Source organism: Siphateles boraxobius, unplaced genomic scaffold (assembly GCF_051911475.1).
Source record: "Siphateles boraxobius isolate OS27281-9 unplaced genomic scaffold, OSU_SipBor_1 49, whole genome shotgun sequence".
NCBI classification, from domain to species: domain Eukaryota; kingdom Metazoa; phylum Chordata; class Actinopteri; order Cypriniformes; family Leuciscidae; genus Siphateles; species Siphateles boraxobius.
The window spans coordinates 3,661,191-3,679,908 of record NW_027509130.1 but is presented as its reverse complement, the minus strand read 5'-3'; the positions used below and the strand labels follow the sequence as shown (position 1 = coordinate 3,679,908).

General features: G+C 37.7%; 1 protein-coding gene across 1 annotated transcript; it reads left to right on the top strand.

Annotated features, from left to right (window-relative positions):
* Window positions 1-8,132: 8,132 nt before the first annotated feature.
* On the top strand, window positions 8,133-18,484 carry LOC143711121 (E3 ubiquitin-protein ligase TRIM39-like). The gene is made up of 6 exons (XM_077202458.1): window positions 8,133-8,769; window positions 8,876-8,971; window positions 14,630-14,860; window positions 14,952-14,974; window positions 15,050-15,168; window positions 15,797-18,484. Exons 1-6 carry the CDS (start codon window positions 8,371-8,373, stop codon window positions 16,285-16,287), a joined length of 1,359 nt encoding a protein of 452 aa, XP_077058573.1. The 5' UTR covers window positions 8,133-8,370; the 3' UTR covers window positions 16,288-18,484.
* The last annotated feature ends 234 nt before the right edge of the window (window positions 18,485-18,718 follow it).

Below are 18,718 nucleotides of genomic sequence, written 5' to 3'. Positions count from 1 at the left end.
ATGGTTTGAAAACATTTAAGTACATTTTCACAAAGTTTTATTTTATGACTGTAACCACTTTCTATTATATTTGTATCATGCTACAAACATACTTTTCTTGAATGCATCAGTGCACACATCGGAATCAATTATTTTTCTGACTTTTTTTAGGCTAAAAAGTATTTTAGTGATTTTTGAATAAGAAATTTCATGTCATATGCTATATGTCAAATAATCTAATATTTTTAAGCGATTTATAGACCTTGACATGGGTCAAGAAACAATTGTCACATAGAAATTGTTTAGAATGTTTTCAATAGGCCTACTATTTTCTTGTAAAACGTATCCTACTCCAATATTCTTTATTTACAACTACGAAAAAAAAATAAGCATTGTTATTGTGTGGTATAGCAATTAGTGCTTAGTGACAGGATAATTTAGTAACTAATGGGTGATTTCCAGATCGCAACAGTTCAAAGGTCATGCTGATCAGTGCTGTTTTTAACGGTTTACAGGTAAACCTCCATCTTAAAACAGTCACACCCTCACTAGTGACCGATCGCTCGCTCACTGCATCTCATCCCGTCACACACACACACTCCGGCTGATGGTGTCACAGAGAGCCGCCTTGTTCCCGTCTTTCCACCGGTAGCCCGCAAAAATCCCAGAAATCCCTGTTATTTCCGCACCTGTGTTTGTTTGGCAGGCGCGTGAGCGCGTCAGAGAACCGCGTAAACACAAGAAACGGCTCAGAACTGAAGCGATGTGTGTGTGCGTGTGTGTTTGTGTGTGTGTGTGTGTAAACAGAGCTGAAGTCTGTGTCCACCGAACACACACACACACACACACACACACACACACACACACACACACACACACACACACACACACACACACACACACACACACACACACACACACACACACACACCGAGAGATGGAGGAGAACATCACTGCGCCATCTGCTGGAGCACAGAGGTCCTGCACCCACGCTCAGGTTTGAGAGAGTAATGACCAGAGGTGTGTGTAAAGTCCAGGTTCAGAAAGTAAATGTCCTCCTCAGTATTTTGCTCCAATCCCCTGGATTTGCTAATTAGCAGTTTTTCAGCCAGGAGATAGAAATCAGCTGACTGAGTTCATGGGTGGAATAAACATATGGCAGGACTTCTACTTTCTTACCCCCGGACTATACACCTCTGGTAATGACATGCCCAAAATAATAATAATTTGGAGTTGAATTTTGGCAAGTAATTGACGAATTTCCCGTGGTAAACTTTGCACATGCCTTGACCAATCAGCTTAGGTGCGTGACTCAATATTTAAAGAACTAGTGCTCATGTAAATTTATCAAATTGGAATTTTGTATCTGTGGGAAAAATGGTGCCCCTGCCCACATAGCAAATTTTTTCTGTCCCAGGTACGGTCCTCACAGCCCCGTTTCCCTCGGCCCACATTCCACACAGAAGTACAGCCCTGGAGTTGCACAGATATGGATTAAAGATAAGGGCCACACATGAACCTTAACTAGCCCGAGTCTCAGCCAATTACTGACCCATAACTGGGTCTTGCACTGAGTCTGAATAGGTTTTGGTCTTGGTAATGATTCCAACCAGAAAGCCCAAGAGCCACACTTGAGAATTTTTTTTTTTTTTTTTAAAGGTCAATGACTGTCAACAGATCATTAAACACTTACAGATCTCTCAAGATCTCGGCATCTTCATTTATTACAATCCAGACTTTATTTCGTTCATAATAAAGTTCTTATTGAGAATTAACAGAGGTTTAGATGTTGATGATTTGTTGAAAATAATAAAGTTTAAAGTCACCATTGCAGTGTTTGCAAGTTGGGCTCTTGACTCTTGACTTTTTAACAATGGGTTTTCTCTGGCTGCTTTAGTGTCTTTGGTACACGTTTGTCATGGCAAAAAATGCATAACAAACTCTTATTGGGTGACTTTGGTCACTTTTTAATGATGATGTAGTCACTATTCATTGGCCTGTTTCACTATTATTATAGTCTATAATTAAATATTTTAATATAGACTGTTCATTTCTCATGCCAATACAACAACACAATATTCTTCAGTACGGTGATACCCTGAAAGATTTTATGAAGTTATGCAGAAAAGTTTAGCCAGGATCATGTAGACTCACACAAACATCAAGAATCAGTGCATGAATCTCAACAATGGTAACAATATTTTTTTTTTTAAACTCATAAAAAACCTTTGTTGATTGTCACCACTATTGAGATTTATATGTTTATGATTTGATGTTCCACATTTGGATCAGATGATCACTGGAGTGATCTGGATCACACTCCTTTCTCCAACAATCGGTCCTCATGTTGACAGCGGGGAACCATAATTACCCCCAACACTTTTTCCAAAATTAAGAGAATTGGCTACTTTAAAAAAATAAATAATGTGGATTGAGTATATTAACCCTTTGATGCGCAAGCTATGGATACCCCTTCTAATGCACAACATGGGTCTAAAAAGACCCGTATTCATTTCCTATATTATTTCAGTCATGGCTGAATGTTTCTTTGCTGAATCTTTAAAATATATGTATTTTACCATTTGTTATTCCAGGTATTGATTATATATCTTGTTTTTGATTTCCACAAATCATTATGTTTATGTTTCCTTTCTTACTTTATAAACAAACACAGTTTTTGTATTTCTACATCAATTTTACATACAGGGGTCTAAAATGACCGTATTCATTTCCTATGTTATTTCAGGTGGCTTTGACAGTTACAGATTTTAAAATCAAAAAGGCGGGGAAAAAGGACCCTAAACTCTTAACACATCGAACCATTTCAGCATAATGCCTTATTCAAGACTATACGGTTCTTAATAGAACTTTTAGGCCTATTACATGTAAATAAGCTTTAAAGGGGCATTCGGCAACTATTTCAACTTAATAAAACCGTTTAGAAATCATTTGGATGGTTTAATAACCTGTTCTGGTGAGAATGGTGACTTTCCCTGCTCCCCCCAACGTTCCTAGGTGGAAAACCAACCTTGCAACATGGGGACTAACGTCCCAGTAAGTTGGAAACAGGAAGTCTTGTGAGAAGCGAGAACGAGCGAGAAACACAAACTGCTTTATGGCAACTCGACATAAACACACACGCCACCCTCAGTGTGTATGATGTATTACCCACCTCGGTATAGCTCCACACGATAAAGTTGGCCGGCTCCGATAATAACAATTGCACATGAGCAGCGGTAGAAAGGGAGAGAAGGGTGCCACAAGTGAGTTTTTTTACAACATTGTTGTGAAATATACGTCCCACAGCTGTAGGGGGAGCCCGTTGAGAAAACATGCGACAACAAAAGTGAAAATCAGCGAAGAAATAGCTAGAGTTGCTGAGTTCCCCTTTAAAAACACATCTTTTTTTAGTGTAGCTGACATTAGCTAGCTAGAATAGAATATGTCAACAGCTGGCTAGCTAATAGTATTGGATATGTTTCTCTTTCTCACAAATAATTTCATGGTCAAGGTAACCATAGCCTAATATTCAGATATTATGTCCAGTTATCTTTTACAAAATATCAAATATTTTCTGTGGTTAAAATAAAATAAGACTTGCATCAAATATACAAAAGCAGCTGTGTTGAGTTGTGAAATGTTTGGCAGGTGAAAAGTATTATGTAATACTATAGTAATAGTATTTATGCTGTAAATATGTTCCTACTTGCAAATATGTGCAAATATCAAAGGTTTCTATATGGATCATTTTTGACCCATAAGATTTAAAAAATATAATTTAATGTTTTGCCCATGCAATGGCATTAAACTTCAATAATTTAATTTGAATCCTCACTTGCATCTGAAACTCTTGATTTGCATTTAAACAAAGAAAAGATAGTTTTCCAATTTCCCTTTGGCTTGTCCTGATGAAGCCCCATCAGTCTGAGAAGGAGAAAAAAAAGGTTAGTTGACCAGTTCATGGTAATCTGATTCAATTTCAATGTTTCTTGATTTTAGCAGCAGAGACATCGCCCCGCGAGCCTCCTGATTCAATGACTTATAAAGACTTTAGGAAGAAGCAGCCAAGCAGCAGTAGCTGTAAATGGTTTTATGATACATTTAAATGATTAAATGTAAAATGTAATTGTTACGCTACTGAATGAATCAGCATGTTTTAATGAATCTCTTAAATAATTCAATGAAAATATATTTTTAACAGTCAATTGTTGTTTTAATATTACTGTATTCTCAACAATTCCCTACAGTAAGCTGTTTACAGTATGTTATATCATTTTCACAGCATTATTTCTGTTATTTGCTAGCTATAAATATGTTTGAGAGCTAATACATCTTCATTTCTCATTTAAGCCGTGCTAACTAGCATTTTCCTCCCGCAGCGGCTCGTCTAATTGGTAAGTCAATTTATAAACTAGCGTTAAAAAAGCGTTGTGGAGATGAAAGTCCTAGGATTACGTTACTTCAAAACACATGTAAACACATTATTTGTTTGGTACCAATGTTATTTGCAAGGTATAAATACGCTTGAGTTGTCCGTAATAACATCGGAGCTCATTTCCCAGTTAAAGGGATAGTTAAAGGGATAGCTATTAATTTCCTTCTCTGTGGGCCTCTAGTCAGTTAACTTAGTGTGATTGCGTAGAGCTACGTCACATGTAGGCTCACTATTGGCCGACGCTGGTCATGTGTGTGATGCGTGTGACGTACAACAACAGAAGCTTACGCTGCTGGGCGATATATCGCATCACATTGTTAGGCGCATCTCGTCAGTAAAGCCGGTTCCTTGATTAGTAGTAAATCACCTTCACCTGCTTTCAGATGGAGCGGCATTTACTAGAAAGAGCCGTAGTTACCTGACAAGCTGAGCCATATCGCATTAATATCATGGATATATCGCCAGCCATAATTAATGCGATATGGCTCAGCTTGTCATTTAACTACGGCTCTTTGTACACAGCAATAACTTCAGTGTTAAATTAACACTCCTGGGAGTGTATATGAGTCCACACTCAAGAGTGTTGAAGTTAATGAGATAATTAAGTGATTAATTAAGTGATGATTACTGACGCGTCTCGTCAGTAAAACCATAGTTTGGTTTAATATGCAAACATATTAAACCAAACTACCTCAATAAGTTCCATTTTTCAGATCACAGCATGATTATGCCAAAACATAACCAACATCATCAGATCACCCTTTTCTTTGTTCATTTGACTGTTATAAATCAAAGTTATAAATCCAGCTAAAGCAAACACTGTTCGCCATATCACAATTTGTGATTTCCTCCTTCAGTGATTCTGCTTGTTAACATCAGGTGTCTTCAATAATGCTCAATCATTACTAAATTAATCACTTAATTATCTCATTAACTTTAACACTCTTGAGTGTTAATTTAACACTCATATCTGCATCATATCTTCCATCTGAAAGCAGGTGAAGGTGATTTACTACTAATCAAGGAACCGGCTTTACTGACGAGACGCGCATAACAATGTCATGCGATATATAGCCCAGCCCTAATTTATATTGTCCATTTATGCTACATAATAAAAAGAATACACTAGCCTACAAAATCGCATCAAGGTAAGATATAAGTGAACATTTGAACCTTTATACGCCTATGTATGTTTTCTTTTCTTTTCATTACACTATTTACGTAAGTTAACACCCAATACTTGAACAGTTTAAAGTGTAATCTGGCAATCCAGGAACCAGCTTCTGAATTGGGACGCAGCAAACCAGCTCTGGCCATGATCTTGGCTATTAAAGTCGAAAATACATGACTGAAACATCCTCACCGTTTCCTCCAGTAAAATATAAAACAAAAAAATGACAATAGCCAATTCTGGATCCATAGCCGTTTATTAAATTATAATAAATGAATTATCAGGATGGCAGCTGTACTCTTGGACCGTTGCTTGGCCCCAGGAGCGGTAATCGGGAAATCCTGGTTGTGCAATTATGAAATCCTACCAAGGCTACATGGTGCGTCCTTCGAAGGACGAATAGGCTGCATCCTTCGAAGTCCGCGGCCTTCGGAGGATGCAGCCTTCACATTGGGACACAGATCGTGTGTCTAAATAAAATGAATTTTGCAAAGTCTTTTGATCAGAACAACTCTTAAGAAATATTTTTGATTATACTGAAAATGCTGGAAAATTGTATGCTATAGAATCACAGGGCTGTGTTTATCAACAAGGAAACTACGCTCTAAATGAGTTTTGTGATACATGTCAAGTGATTATTATGTCAAAACATAACCAACACCATCAGATGACCTTTTCTCTTTGATCATCTGGCAGTGTTAACTCAGATACAACAGCCAAATTAAATCTAATATTAACATATTAAGGGTCACGAGCCCAACTAAAGTAAACACCGATCACCATAATGGTGGCTCAAAAATAGATTTTCTCCTTTAGTGATTCTGCTTGTTAACATCAGCTGTCTTCAATAATGGTCAATCATCACTCAATGAATAACTTAATAGGCTCATTAACTTTAACACTCTTGGGTGTTAATTTAACACTCATATTTTAACACTTTAACACTCTTGAGTCTTTAATACTCTTGAGTTTTTGCTGTTCAGTAACATTGAGGAAACTGGACATTTTTATGTTCTTGGATTGTTAGAAACACTCATTTAACACTCATATTTTAACACTTTAACACTCTTCAGTCTGGAGTCATATAAACTCCCAGGAGAGTTCATTTAACACTGGAGTTTTTGCTGTGTAGGCCTAGCCTATTTTAAGTTGTTTCCACTGTTGATAGAAAAATGCAAGTGTCCGCGCCCGCGCCTCCACACTCCACACAAACACTTGGATATGGGTAAAAATCTTGTGTTTATTTATGATAATCTATTATTATTGTCTAACCTGTATTATGACTGACATTTCACGAATTGCTTTGTTCCTTTTTTTGATAAAAGCGGCTTCTAAATATGTAGCCTAAATGTAGGCTACTACTAATAATAATATAATTATTAGGCCTATTATTATTTGTGTTTATAATTATAACTATAAATTAGTTCACTGAAGACAGTAATATGTTAATCATAAAATAATTTATGAATGTTTTATTTTTATATAATATAACCTAACCTTGTGTTTGTGTTATATTTCTTTTTTATATGTGAAGTCTTTTTTTGCTTATTCTATTATACTGAGCTTTTTCCTCCCAAAAAATGGACTTTAAAGGTACAAGCCTAAATGTCGTTTTTTAGAAAATTCAAGAAATTATCCATTTTAAAAAATGAAGTTTAAACACAATGCAAAGCATCCCTCATAAACAAGTGGCCTGGTTGAATCATCGTGGGCACCATTTGTTAAACCGAGGGAACAGATTAAGAATTCGTGAGTACAGTTTATAAACTGAGGGGACGGACTGCACAACCGTGGCCACGGATTGTTATTTCCACCCACAGGAGACTTTCCAGGCTCCGTACTACGGGAATATAAAACCCAATTGAATATAAAAAAGTGCAGTTCAAATGTTACTCCCGCTCATCATTGGTAGCTGACACAGTTGCTTGGCGACAAGAACAATCATCCATAATTTTTTTAAATAAAAATGCTGTCGTCACCGGCGTGCACTGACTTGTGGGGTAGGATCGGGTAGGATAGACCGCGAAGGGTCCATTTATGTATCCTTCCTTTCACGGGGAAACGAAGGGTGCATTTGGCGTCGCTTTTCAAAACAACTTAAAAAGTTCTTTGGATTATTTAGAAAATTCTGGATCTTGTGCTGTAGAATCACTGTGATGTGATGATAAATTGCATATGTAGCTTTCTAACATATGCACTACGCTGGAATTTATTTTCAAGGAAGTACTGTGCCTATTAATGGGTAAAGCTGCAGTAACCTCGTCAGCTTGAGATCTTTCCATCTAAACTGGTTTTATCTCTTACGTCTAGTAGTGAATGTTTTATGAACAGTAGGAGAACCATATTCATCCACACAGTCACACAGAGCCAAAGCACAACCAAAAAAAAATGTTAAATGCAAACAAATGCAAAATGCGTTACGTTACATAGTGTTAGCGTTAGCAACGTTACAACGTTACATAGTGTACCTTTAACCTGAAGAAACCCTGATGTTCCTGTCTGACCTGTTTTAATACACCCAAAGGAGATCAGAAACTCCACCCTCTTACAACACTTACAGGAAGAGCCTGACTTTCTGTCATACTGACTCTCTTCTCTCCTGACAAAAGCAAAAAAGAATCAGCTATCAATGAAGAATTAATAGAAACACTTTCAATGAAGATTTTGAGAAGTTTGTTTCTAAACAGACAGGAGATCTTTGTGATTCTTCTGGTAATTAATTTTTGAAACCTTGATTCAAAAAAGTGAAAGTAAAGTTCAGATTGCTGGAGCTCAACCAGTGAAAATGGCTTCACTAAATATATCTGCAGAAGAGCTTTCTTGTCCCGTGTGTCGTGAAATCTTCAAGGCTCCTGTTCTTCTGTCATGTAGTCACAGTTTCTGTAAAGAGTGTATTCAACAGTTCTGGAGAAGCAAGAAAACTCAGCAGTGTCCTTTCTGCAGGAGATTGTCAAGACATGAGCCTTTAATTAATCTTGCATTAAAAAACTTGTGTGAGTCGTTCCTGAAGGAGAGAAATGAGAGGCGTTCATCAGGGTCTGAGGAACTCTGCAGTTTACACAGCGAGAAACTCAAACTCTTCTGTCTGGCGGACAAACAGCCTGCATGTTTAGTGTGCTATACTTCACAGACACACGACAACCACACATTCAGACCCATCGGTGAAGTGGTTTCATCATACAAGGTAAGACAGATTTATAGATGAGGATAAACACTTGTTTAGCTTATGTATTGCATATAAAATCACATTACAGAAATTTCTGGTGTCAGATTTTCTCTTTAAATTCCAGGAGGGGCTAAATACAGAACTGAAGTCCTTACAAGAGAAGCTTAAACAAAAGGAAAACGTTAAAAATAAGTTTGAGAAAACAGTTCAATACATGACGGTGAGGATTGATGCTTTTGACACATTTACAAATTGAAGGTTGCTAATACAATGCTAAATTATATATATACTTATATTGTATATACCGTATATATATATATATATATATATATATATATATATATATATATACGGTATATAGAATATAATTGTAATGTGAACAATAACTAATTGCCCCCTGCGCAAAATAAATAAATACATTTGAAGTTGAAAGTTGAATCTTTTGAAGAAAATAACATTAGGATGTCCAGAAATCAATTTCAATAGTGCGTTGGCTTTACGTTGTCTTTTAATGAGATCTACTAATATATATTGTTAGTGCCGAGAATTTTCACGTGAATAAATGCATAGATCCGCAAAATTGACTTGTGTACTTTAATGTTCTAGTGGAACTTTTTCAGAGCGTGTCAGAGATTCTGGGTTCAAATCCACACTCGTATAGTTTTTTTTTTTTTTTTGAAAACAAAATGAATATGTTTATCAGTGGTTGTATATCAAGAAGGGACACGTTTGTGTGAATTTTGTTTTGTGATTTCACCGGAACGAATAGAGAGAGTCTCCACAACGGCATTAAGTGATAGATTGAAGCGTGTGTGAAGTGTGAAGACTGTGCGAGCCACAAGAGAACAGCTGTATCCGCACCACTGATAGCAGTGGCAAAGAGCTCAGCTACAGATTTAAAAAACAACACATTTCAACGGTGAAGAAACACTCTTATTTAACAAACAAACGAAATGAATGCTCTGCTAGTTAACTGGAGATGTTGTTACATCCGTGGCGCAAGATGTTTCAAAAAGTGGTGGGGACAATATCGACCCTGGCACAAAGTGGTGGGGACATGTCCCACCCGAAAATTATGCCTATGAATGTGATTAATATTCATGAGACAAACAAACTGTTAGCGCAACAGTTGCTGACGTTGGCCCTGTCCTAAATAGCACACTTCATGTGAACATGCAGTCTGTGGACTTTCAACACCCATTACATGGGTCAGTTTAGTCCACAAGACCGTAGGGTGTCCCATTTCTCATTTTAGGGTTCAGAGAGGAACCATTATTCGTCTTGAGGGAAAACATGCAAAAAAAGGGTTGTTTTTGTCTATTGTCAAAATATTTAAAATTTTAATGACATTTAGCTTGTTTTTTTTTATCTCAGACCTTATTATTTTTACTTTTCACATAAACACTGATTGGCCAATAATGATTTCCATTACACGAGAGTAGATGTTAAAACTTCATGCTGATTTGTACTCGGCTTTCGCCAAGATAATCACAAACTAAGACGTAGCTTTACAGTAACCTATGCTTCTCCATCCATTTACGCTTCTTTCCATCTGGTGACGTGAATCTTCTGTCTGGTGTTAATACAGTGTATTGCGCGTCAGCACACACAACGGCTGCAACCACAGTGCGGTCCCCCCATAACAACCCTCTGGATTGAGCGGAATAGGGAACATCTCTAGGGTCTTCAAGTGGGCACCTTCCGTCCTCAGTGTTTCGTCGACTAGCCCACGACACCTCAAGAGGGCTCGACAGTGACTCTGGCGTCCCAGAGTCACCCCCCTCCGTCCCCCACTCAACTCAGCCCAGCTTACTGACCTCTACTTCCCTCTTGCTGCTGAGACCTAACCACAATCTCACAATCTCTCCGCAACCCAACCATACGCGCCAACCCGTTTGACTAAGGCTATCGAGCCCCACTGGTGCGTTAATATGCAGTTTCAGTGGCAACGGTTCCGTATGGCATACCACCTACCACAAAACACAATATCTGCCCAACCACCCGTCATTCACGCAATATACACAGGAACGTAATGACTGTAAATACTATACAACCTATACAAATAAACCAACAGTTGCTGCTGAGACCTAACCACAATCTCACAATCTCTCCGCAACCCAACCATACGCGCCAACCCGTTTGACTAAGGCTGTCGAGCCCCACTGATGCGTTAATATGCAGTTTCAGTGGCAACGGTTCCGTATGGCATACCACCTACTGCAAAACACAATATCTGCCCAACCACCCGTCATTCACGCAATATACACAGGAACGTAATGACTGTAAATACTATACAACCTATACAAATAAACCAACAGACCTTTCAAGTTTTCAAGAATTCTACGAAACCGTAGCATGGCGGCCTGTACACAGCCAGCTAGAATCTTTCCGTCTCAAACACAGCCAGTTGCTGCTCCTTTCTGCTGCTTCAGATAAGTTCTTTACTGTACGACGCAACTCTTGGCCACTGAATCCGACGTCTCTGAGGAACCGGGTTGTAGAGTGTGCCACAAAACCTCGACAACCCACTTCCACTGGATAAACCTGGACTCTCCATCCTTGCTGTTCTGCTTCAGTGGCCAGATGAGCATACCGCAGTTTCTTCCTCTCATATGCCTCATCTACCGCATCCTCCCATGGCACTGTTAACTCTATTAGTTGAACAATGCGTGCTGATCCAGACCACAAAACAATATCTGGTCGTAGGTTAGTGGTGGCTATCTCAGGTGGAAAAATAAGCCGTTGATCAAGATCAACCAGCATCTTCCAGTCCCTAGCAGCTTCCAGTTGTCCTGGGCGAGAATTGGTGTTAGCACATTTTCTTGGTGGTTGCTCGCCTGGGCGGAGGAATATTGTCTTCTGCGTGTAATGTTTTGCTAGAACAGGCGGCAATTTATTGGTCATACTACGCTTGCCTTCCAATGCTAAAGCCAAACATCGCAATACTTGGTCATGGCGCCAAGTAAACCGACCCTGGCTAAGAGCCACCTTACATCCTGTCAAAATGTGCCTTAATGTGGCAGGTGATGAACACAAAGGACAAGATGGATCCTCTCCTACCCAGAGGTTTAGGTTCTGCGGTGATGGGAGAACATCATATGTTGACCTAATAAGGAAACTGATCCTACTCTCTTCCATTGACCAATAATATATCTAATGTCTGTGTCTGTTTAATGTAGAAAATATGCATTTTCATTCAGACATATTTGCAGAGTTCTAAAACTTCAGTTGCTATACTTTCAAATTATATTGCACATGAATATACTGTATCTTCTTACATTTTTCTTAAAGAACGTTCTCCAAATATTCAGTGTTGGTTCTGGGAATGTGAAAAATGTCCAGTTTTCTTGACGTTAAAGGAACGTGATTTAAAAGGTATAATGTTCCTCAAAAGTTCTTTAAACGTAATTTTCGATTAAAAATTCAACATGATAGTATAACGCTGATTTCTAACATTCCAAGAACATAAAAATGTCCAGTTTCCTGAATGTTACTAAACAGCAAAAACTCAAGAATGTTAAAGACTCAAGAGTGTTAAAGTGTTAAAATATGAGTGTTATATTAACACTGAAGAGTGTTAAAGTTAATGTGAGCATTATTGAAGACACCTGATGTTAACAAGCAGAATCACTGAAGGAGAAAAATCACATTTTCGTCACCATTATGGAGATCAGTGTTTGCTTTACTTGGGCAGTTGACCTTTACATGTTTAACTTTAGATTTTGTTTGTCTGGTGTACCTGAATAATTACAGTCAGATGAACAAAGAGAAAATGTGATTTAGTAGTATTTGTTATGTTTTAACATAATCATTATTTCACAATCACTTGACCTGAATCACTGAATTCACTTAGTCCTAATCTCTGACTTAAATGTATATTGGTCAGTACAGCATCGAAGTGATTTGACAGCATAATATCCAGATTTTTCAATATAAACCAAAAGTTTTCTTAAAAGTTGTTCTGATCAAAAGTTGTTTAAAATTGATTTTTGTTTGGACACACAGACATCAAGAATCAGCCTGTGATTCTCAACAATGGTGACAATAATAAAGCATGTTGCAGTGCATTCTGGGTGCCACCAATCAAAACTCATTCATGGCTCCCATCATGCATTGCGGTATGAATAAATTATGATTTGAATTGTCTTAGTAATTTCCTTTCCTAATTGAATAATCTTTTTGTCACCATTGTTGAGATTCATACACTGATTCTGTAAGTCGGTGTGTGCCTGAAAGAAGGATTTTTTCTTTTATCAGAACAACTTTTAAGAAATCTTTTAGATTCTTTTGAACAATCTGGAATTTATAATGTTGAATCACTTTGATGCTGTAATGATCAATATACATTCAAATCAGAGATTAGGACTACTATAGTTCAGTGATTCAGGTCAAATGATTGTGAAATAATGATTATGTTAAAACATAACCAACACCATCAGATCACCTTTTCTCTTTGTTCATCTGGCTGTTATAACTCATGTACAGCAGCCAAACAAAATCTAAAGTTAAACATTTAAAGGTCAACTGACCAACTAAAACAAACACTGTGATAAAATGTGATTTTATTTTTCTCCTTCAGTGATTCTGCTTGTTAACATCAGGTGTCTTCAATAATGCTCAATCATCACTCAATCAATCACTTAAATAGCACATTAACTTTAACACTCTTCAGTGTTAATTTAACACTCATATTTTAACACTTTAACACTCTTGAGTCTTTAATTCTCTTGAGTTTTTGCTGTTTAGTAACATTCAGGAAACTGGACATTTTTATGTTCTTGGATTGTTAGAAATCAACGTTACTATCTTGTTGAATTTTTAATTGAAAATGATGTTTAAAGTTTTTGAGGAACATTATACCTTTTAAAACACGTTCCTCTAACATCAAGAAAACTGGACATTTTTCACGTTCCCAGAACCAACACTGAATATTTGGAGAACGTTCTTATGTTCTTATGATGTTCTAGATACAGAACATCACCGCTTCAGAAAGTTAAAGTTGTAGTTATAGATGCAGTCTGTAAGAATGATGAAATAGGTACTGCAGTCCAATTCCAAATATTGGAGAACGTTGTTTCTACCGCCACTTGCTCCTCAGACTGGACGGCACTCACATGGATTGCCAGTTTGAGCAAATGCAACAGGAATGAGCGCAATGGACAATGAAAATTGGCAAAATGGCAACATGCAGTATCACAGACCAAAACATTAAACATTCCAGCCTGGAAACGCACATTTCAAAGTAAAATGACTGGCTGTAGAAATGTTTTTCAGAGGAACGAGTATGTGAATGTGGTGGCAAAAAATTTTACATCACTGAATAAGAGACAAACATGTACCATTTGTCTTTAAAGGTTATTTATTTTCTTGCAAGAAAAGGTCCACAGTCATACAGAATGGCTGCAGAGTGTGACAATTTACAGGAGGGCATCGTTCCTTCTTTATAGTTGACTCCCTCTATATCACCAGAGTGACTTAATGAACAACATGTACCATTGTTGCATCCTCCTTTTTCTATAGTTGTTACTTCCTCTATGTTATCATATTGACTAAATGAACAACATGGCCCATAACTAACACATTGTTGCATCCTACTACCCTTGAGTAAAGGCCATTTGTCTCAGTCATACATTAGTCACACATTTCTCACTGTCCAGTCATATTTTCTAAGATTCTATGCTTTAAAGGTTATGCAAACATATAGAACATATTACATTTCTTCCACATGAACATATCATGTTTCCTCAATATATGCAAACATATGATGGTATTTTTATTCTTTAGTAGAATGAAAAAGTTACATACAGCACTTTTAACTAACCCACATTTCACCATTGTTCTTTGAGAAGATTGAAGTGAATGTGGTGTGTGATTTCAGTCTCAAGCTGAGCACACAACGCATCAGATTAAACAGCAGTTTGAGAAGCTTCATAAGTTTCTCAGAGATGAAGAAAAAGCTACAATCACTGCACTGAGGGAGGAAGAGGAGCAGAAGAAGCAGATGATGATGAAGAAGCTGGAGGAAATGAACACACACATCTCAGATCTTTCACACACAATCAAAGACATGGAGGAGATGATGAAAGCCAATGACGTCTGCTTTCTGAAGGTCTGATTTCACATCATTGATTGATGATTGATTGATTGATTGATTGATTATTGATTGATGGTTGATTGAGTTTGGTGTGTTTGTTCTGCAGGAGTTTCCAGTCTCAATGGAAAGGTGAGTGATCTGCTGGTGTCTCTGGTCTCTCTGGTTCTGATCCACTGCAGTTCTGACTCCTGAATGTTCCTCCAGAGTCCAGATCTCACAGCCGGATCCACAGATGGCTTCTGGAGCTTTGATTCATGTGCCACGATACTTGGGCAACCTGCCGTTCAGAGTCTGGAAGAAGATGCACGACATCGTCCAAAACAGTGAGTCTGGAGAAGATCTGTGCTGTTACACACTGGAAATCATGCATGTGTTTTTCATGAAACAAGTACTAAATTATTTTAATTTATAGTAACCCACATAGCAACATTGTTTCGGCCCAGATCCGGCCCACATCAGGCACTTGTGGAATACTGGTCTGGCTAACATGCAGCGTGGAATGGCGGCCCTTGGGCGGACCGCTCCTGTTTGCCAGATCTGGGCCACAAGCAAGCCATAGCAATGCCACATGTCAGCCAAGAGCAAAGAAATAAACCAGAATTGGACCTTATCTGAGCCACAAAGTCTGTGTATATTAAATATGCCTTAATAAGCCTGTTAACGAGCAGAATCACTGACAGTGATCAGAGGAAAATGTCTGATGTGTTTGGTCATTAGGACGGGTGTCATAATTCATAACAATGTGTTCGGTTCACTCTTGATCATTATATGAACATCAGAATAAAAGCATCTGCATAAAAGTTATAAAAGTTTCTGTAACTATTTGTACGAGCGTTGCTGCCACTTGCCAGGACACTCTTGTAAAAGAGATTTTTAATCTCAAGGAGTTTTTAATCCTGGTTAAATTAAGGTTTAAATTAATGAATTAATCTGTTGATTGTGTCTCATCAGCTCCTGTGATTCTGGATCCAAACACGGCTCATCCACGTCTTGTCCTGTCTGATGATCTAACCAGTGTGAGAGAAATCTGGGATGAACAGCCGCTTCCTGATAATCCAGAGAGATTTGACTTTCTTTGTGTTCTGGGTTCAGAGGGTTTTAACTCAGGAACACACAGCTGGGATGTGGAGGTTAAAGAGAGTCGATGCTGGAGACTTGGAGTAACTACAGCATCAAACCAGAGGAAGGGATGGGATTGCTTTAACACTGATGTCTGGAGTGTGCGGTATGATCCATATGGACTGATAGGATTTGGTTTTCCTGTTGAACAGGCTCTTGAGCGTGTGAGAGTTGATCTGGACTATGACAGAGGAACGGTGTCATTCTCTGATCCTGTAACTAACACACATCTGCACACATTCACAACCACCTTCACTGACGTTGTCTTTCCAGTCTTCTGGTGTCCTGAATCTCTGAGGATCTTACCGGTCAATAGTCAGTAAAAGTTACACCTCCAAGTCAGGATCGAGTTGCTTTCGTCTTTTACAGTCATCAGGTTTGCAGTATTTAATCCATATCACATGAGTAAAGCCCAGTGCACACTTTGCGAGTGTTGCGAGTGCCCGGTGCGATTTTGGCCACGATTTGGCCGTCTGAGACAAATTTTGCAAATTCCTCTGATCTTAGGCTAAAATCTGAAGTCTTTGATCGTTAGTTCGTCATGTTCACCGACAGCCAATTAAGACGAAATTCTGTCAGTGTCAGAAGATTTGACTAACAGTCCTGCAGTGTGAATTCTCCTACGACAACCGCCACATTGTCTTCGCTTTTTAAGACAAGCCATGACCAAAATTAACGTTGGAGATTTCTTTGTAGCCACCATTTCAATCCCGCGTGTAATGCCAAAACCAAACGTATCAGTGATTGATGATGTAAATAAAGGCGCTTCTTGACTGCCGTACATTCTGACAAGCAACGATCGTAAAGGCCTATGATAAATCGCAGTGTGCACTTAAGAGTGCTGTTGATCGGTGATTGAGCTGTAGCTGATCACATGAATGTTAGCTGATCACATGACTGATATCCTCCACTACAGCAGCACTCACAAGTCTCTGTGAAATCACTTACAAAAATTGAGTTTCAGAATAAACTTTGAAAATTCCTATTTATATATTTTGATGATTATATATAAATGATTTTAGTACCATTTAATGAAAGTTTATAATGGTTGGACAAGATAATTAGGATTTAAGTGAAAAGTCATGAAAATTCATTAGTCTAAAAAGTGGATTTCTCATTATGTTTGTTTCCCCAACAAAATAGTTCCAACCCCGTGGGCATATGATGTCAATTTAGCATCAATATGACATCAAACATTATGTCAAAATGACGTCACGAAATAGGTCAAAAATGAAAGTCATATTGACGTCAAAGTGTCGATGTCAATTTGATGTCAAGATTTTGACCTCTGCTGATGTGATTAATTGAGTGATGATTGACCACTATTGAAGACACCTGATGTTAACAAGCAGAATCACTGAAGAAGAAAATTCACAATTTTAAGTCACCATTTTGGTGATCAATGTTGTCTTAGTTGGGGTCTTCACCCTAAAGATTCTAACTTTAGAGTTTGTTTGGCTGCTGAAACTGAGTGGTGAACAGCCAGATGAACAAAGAGTAAAGGTGATCTGATTATGTTGGTTATATTTTAACATAATCATCATTTAACCTGAATCACTGAACTCATTTAGAGCCGAAGATCTGACTTCGATTTAAATTGGTAATTACAGCATCACTGTATTCTACAGCATATGATCCTGAATTTTTAATTTAATCCAAAGGATTTCCTTAAACTTGTTATGATAAAACAAATATGCATTTTAGGCACACAGACATCTAGAATCAGTGTATGAATCTCAACAATGGTGACAAACAGAGTATTCAATTAGGAAATGGAAATTACTAAAATAAATCAGATCATAATTTATTCATACCTCAATGCATGATGGGAGCCATAAATGAGTTTTGATTGGTGGCACCCAGAATGCACTGCAACTTATTACTGTCACCATTGTTGAGATTCACAGGCTGATTATTGAGTCAGTGTGTCTTAATAAAATAAATTTTCAAAGTCTTCTGATCAGAACAGCTTTTGAGAAATATTTTGAATTATAATGAAAATGCTGATAATTGTTTGCAATAGAATCACAGTTTTGCTGTTATTAACATGGTAAAGACACTCTAAATGACTTTAGTGATTTAAGTCAGGTGATGATTATGTCAAAACATAACCAACACCATCTGATCATTTTTTCTCAAAGTTCATCTGGCAGTGACATTCAGCCAAACAAAATTGAAGTATTAACAGTTTAGGGGTCAAGAAGAAAACAAATAAAGCAAACACTGATCCCCAAAATGGTGGCTTAAACATTTTATTTTCTCCTTCAGCGATTCTGCTTGTTAACATCAGGTGTCTTCAATAGTGGCCAATCATCACTCAATTAATCACATCAGCAGAGGTCAAAATCTTGACATCAAATTGACAACATCGACACTTTGACGTCAATATGACTTTCATTTTTGACCTATTTCGTGACGTCATTTTGACATATTGTTTGATGTCATATTGATGTTACATTGATGTCAGGGTGCCCGCTGGGAAATGAAACCGAAATAAATGAATACATTTATGAAATAAAATATTTAACTTGCTTGTTTATTTAGTGGTGAAATTGTGCAATTGACTCTGAATGTGAATGGCTACATTAAACGAAGAAATGAAAAACATGACAAATAAGAAACTGTCTCAGTGTGTAGCAGCACTGTTGCCTCACAGCAAGAAGGTCTACGGTTCGAGCCCTGGCTGAGCCAACAGTCCTTTTTGTGTGGAGTTTGCATGTCCAGTTTTCTTGACGTTAGAGGAACGTGTTTTAA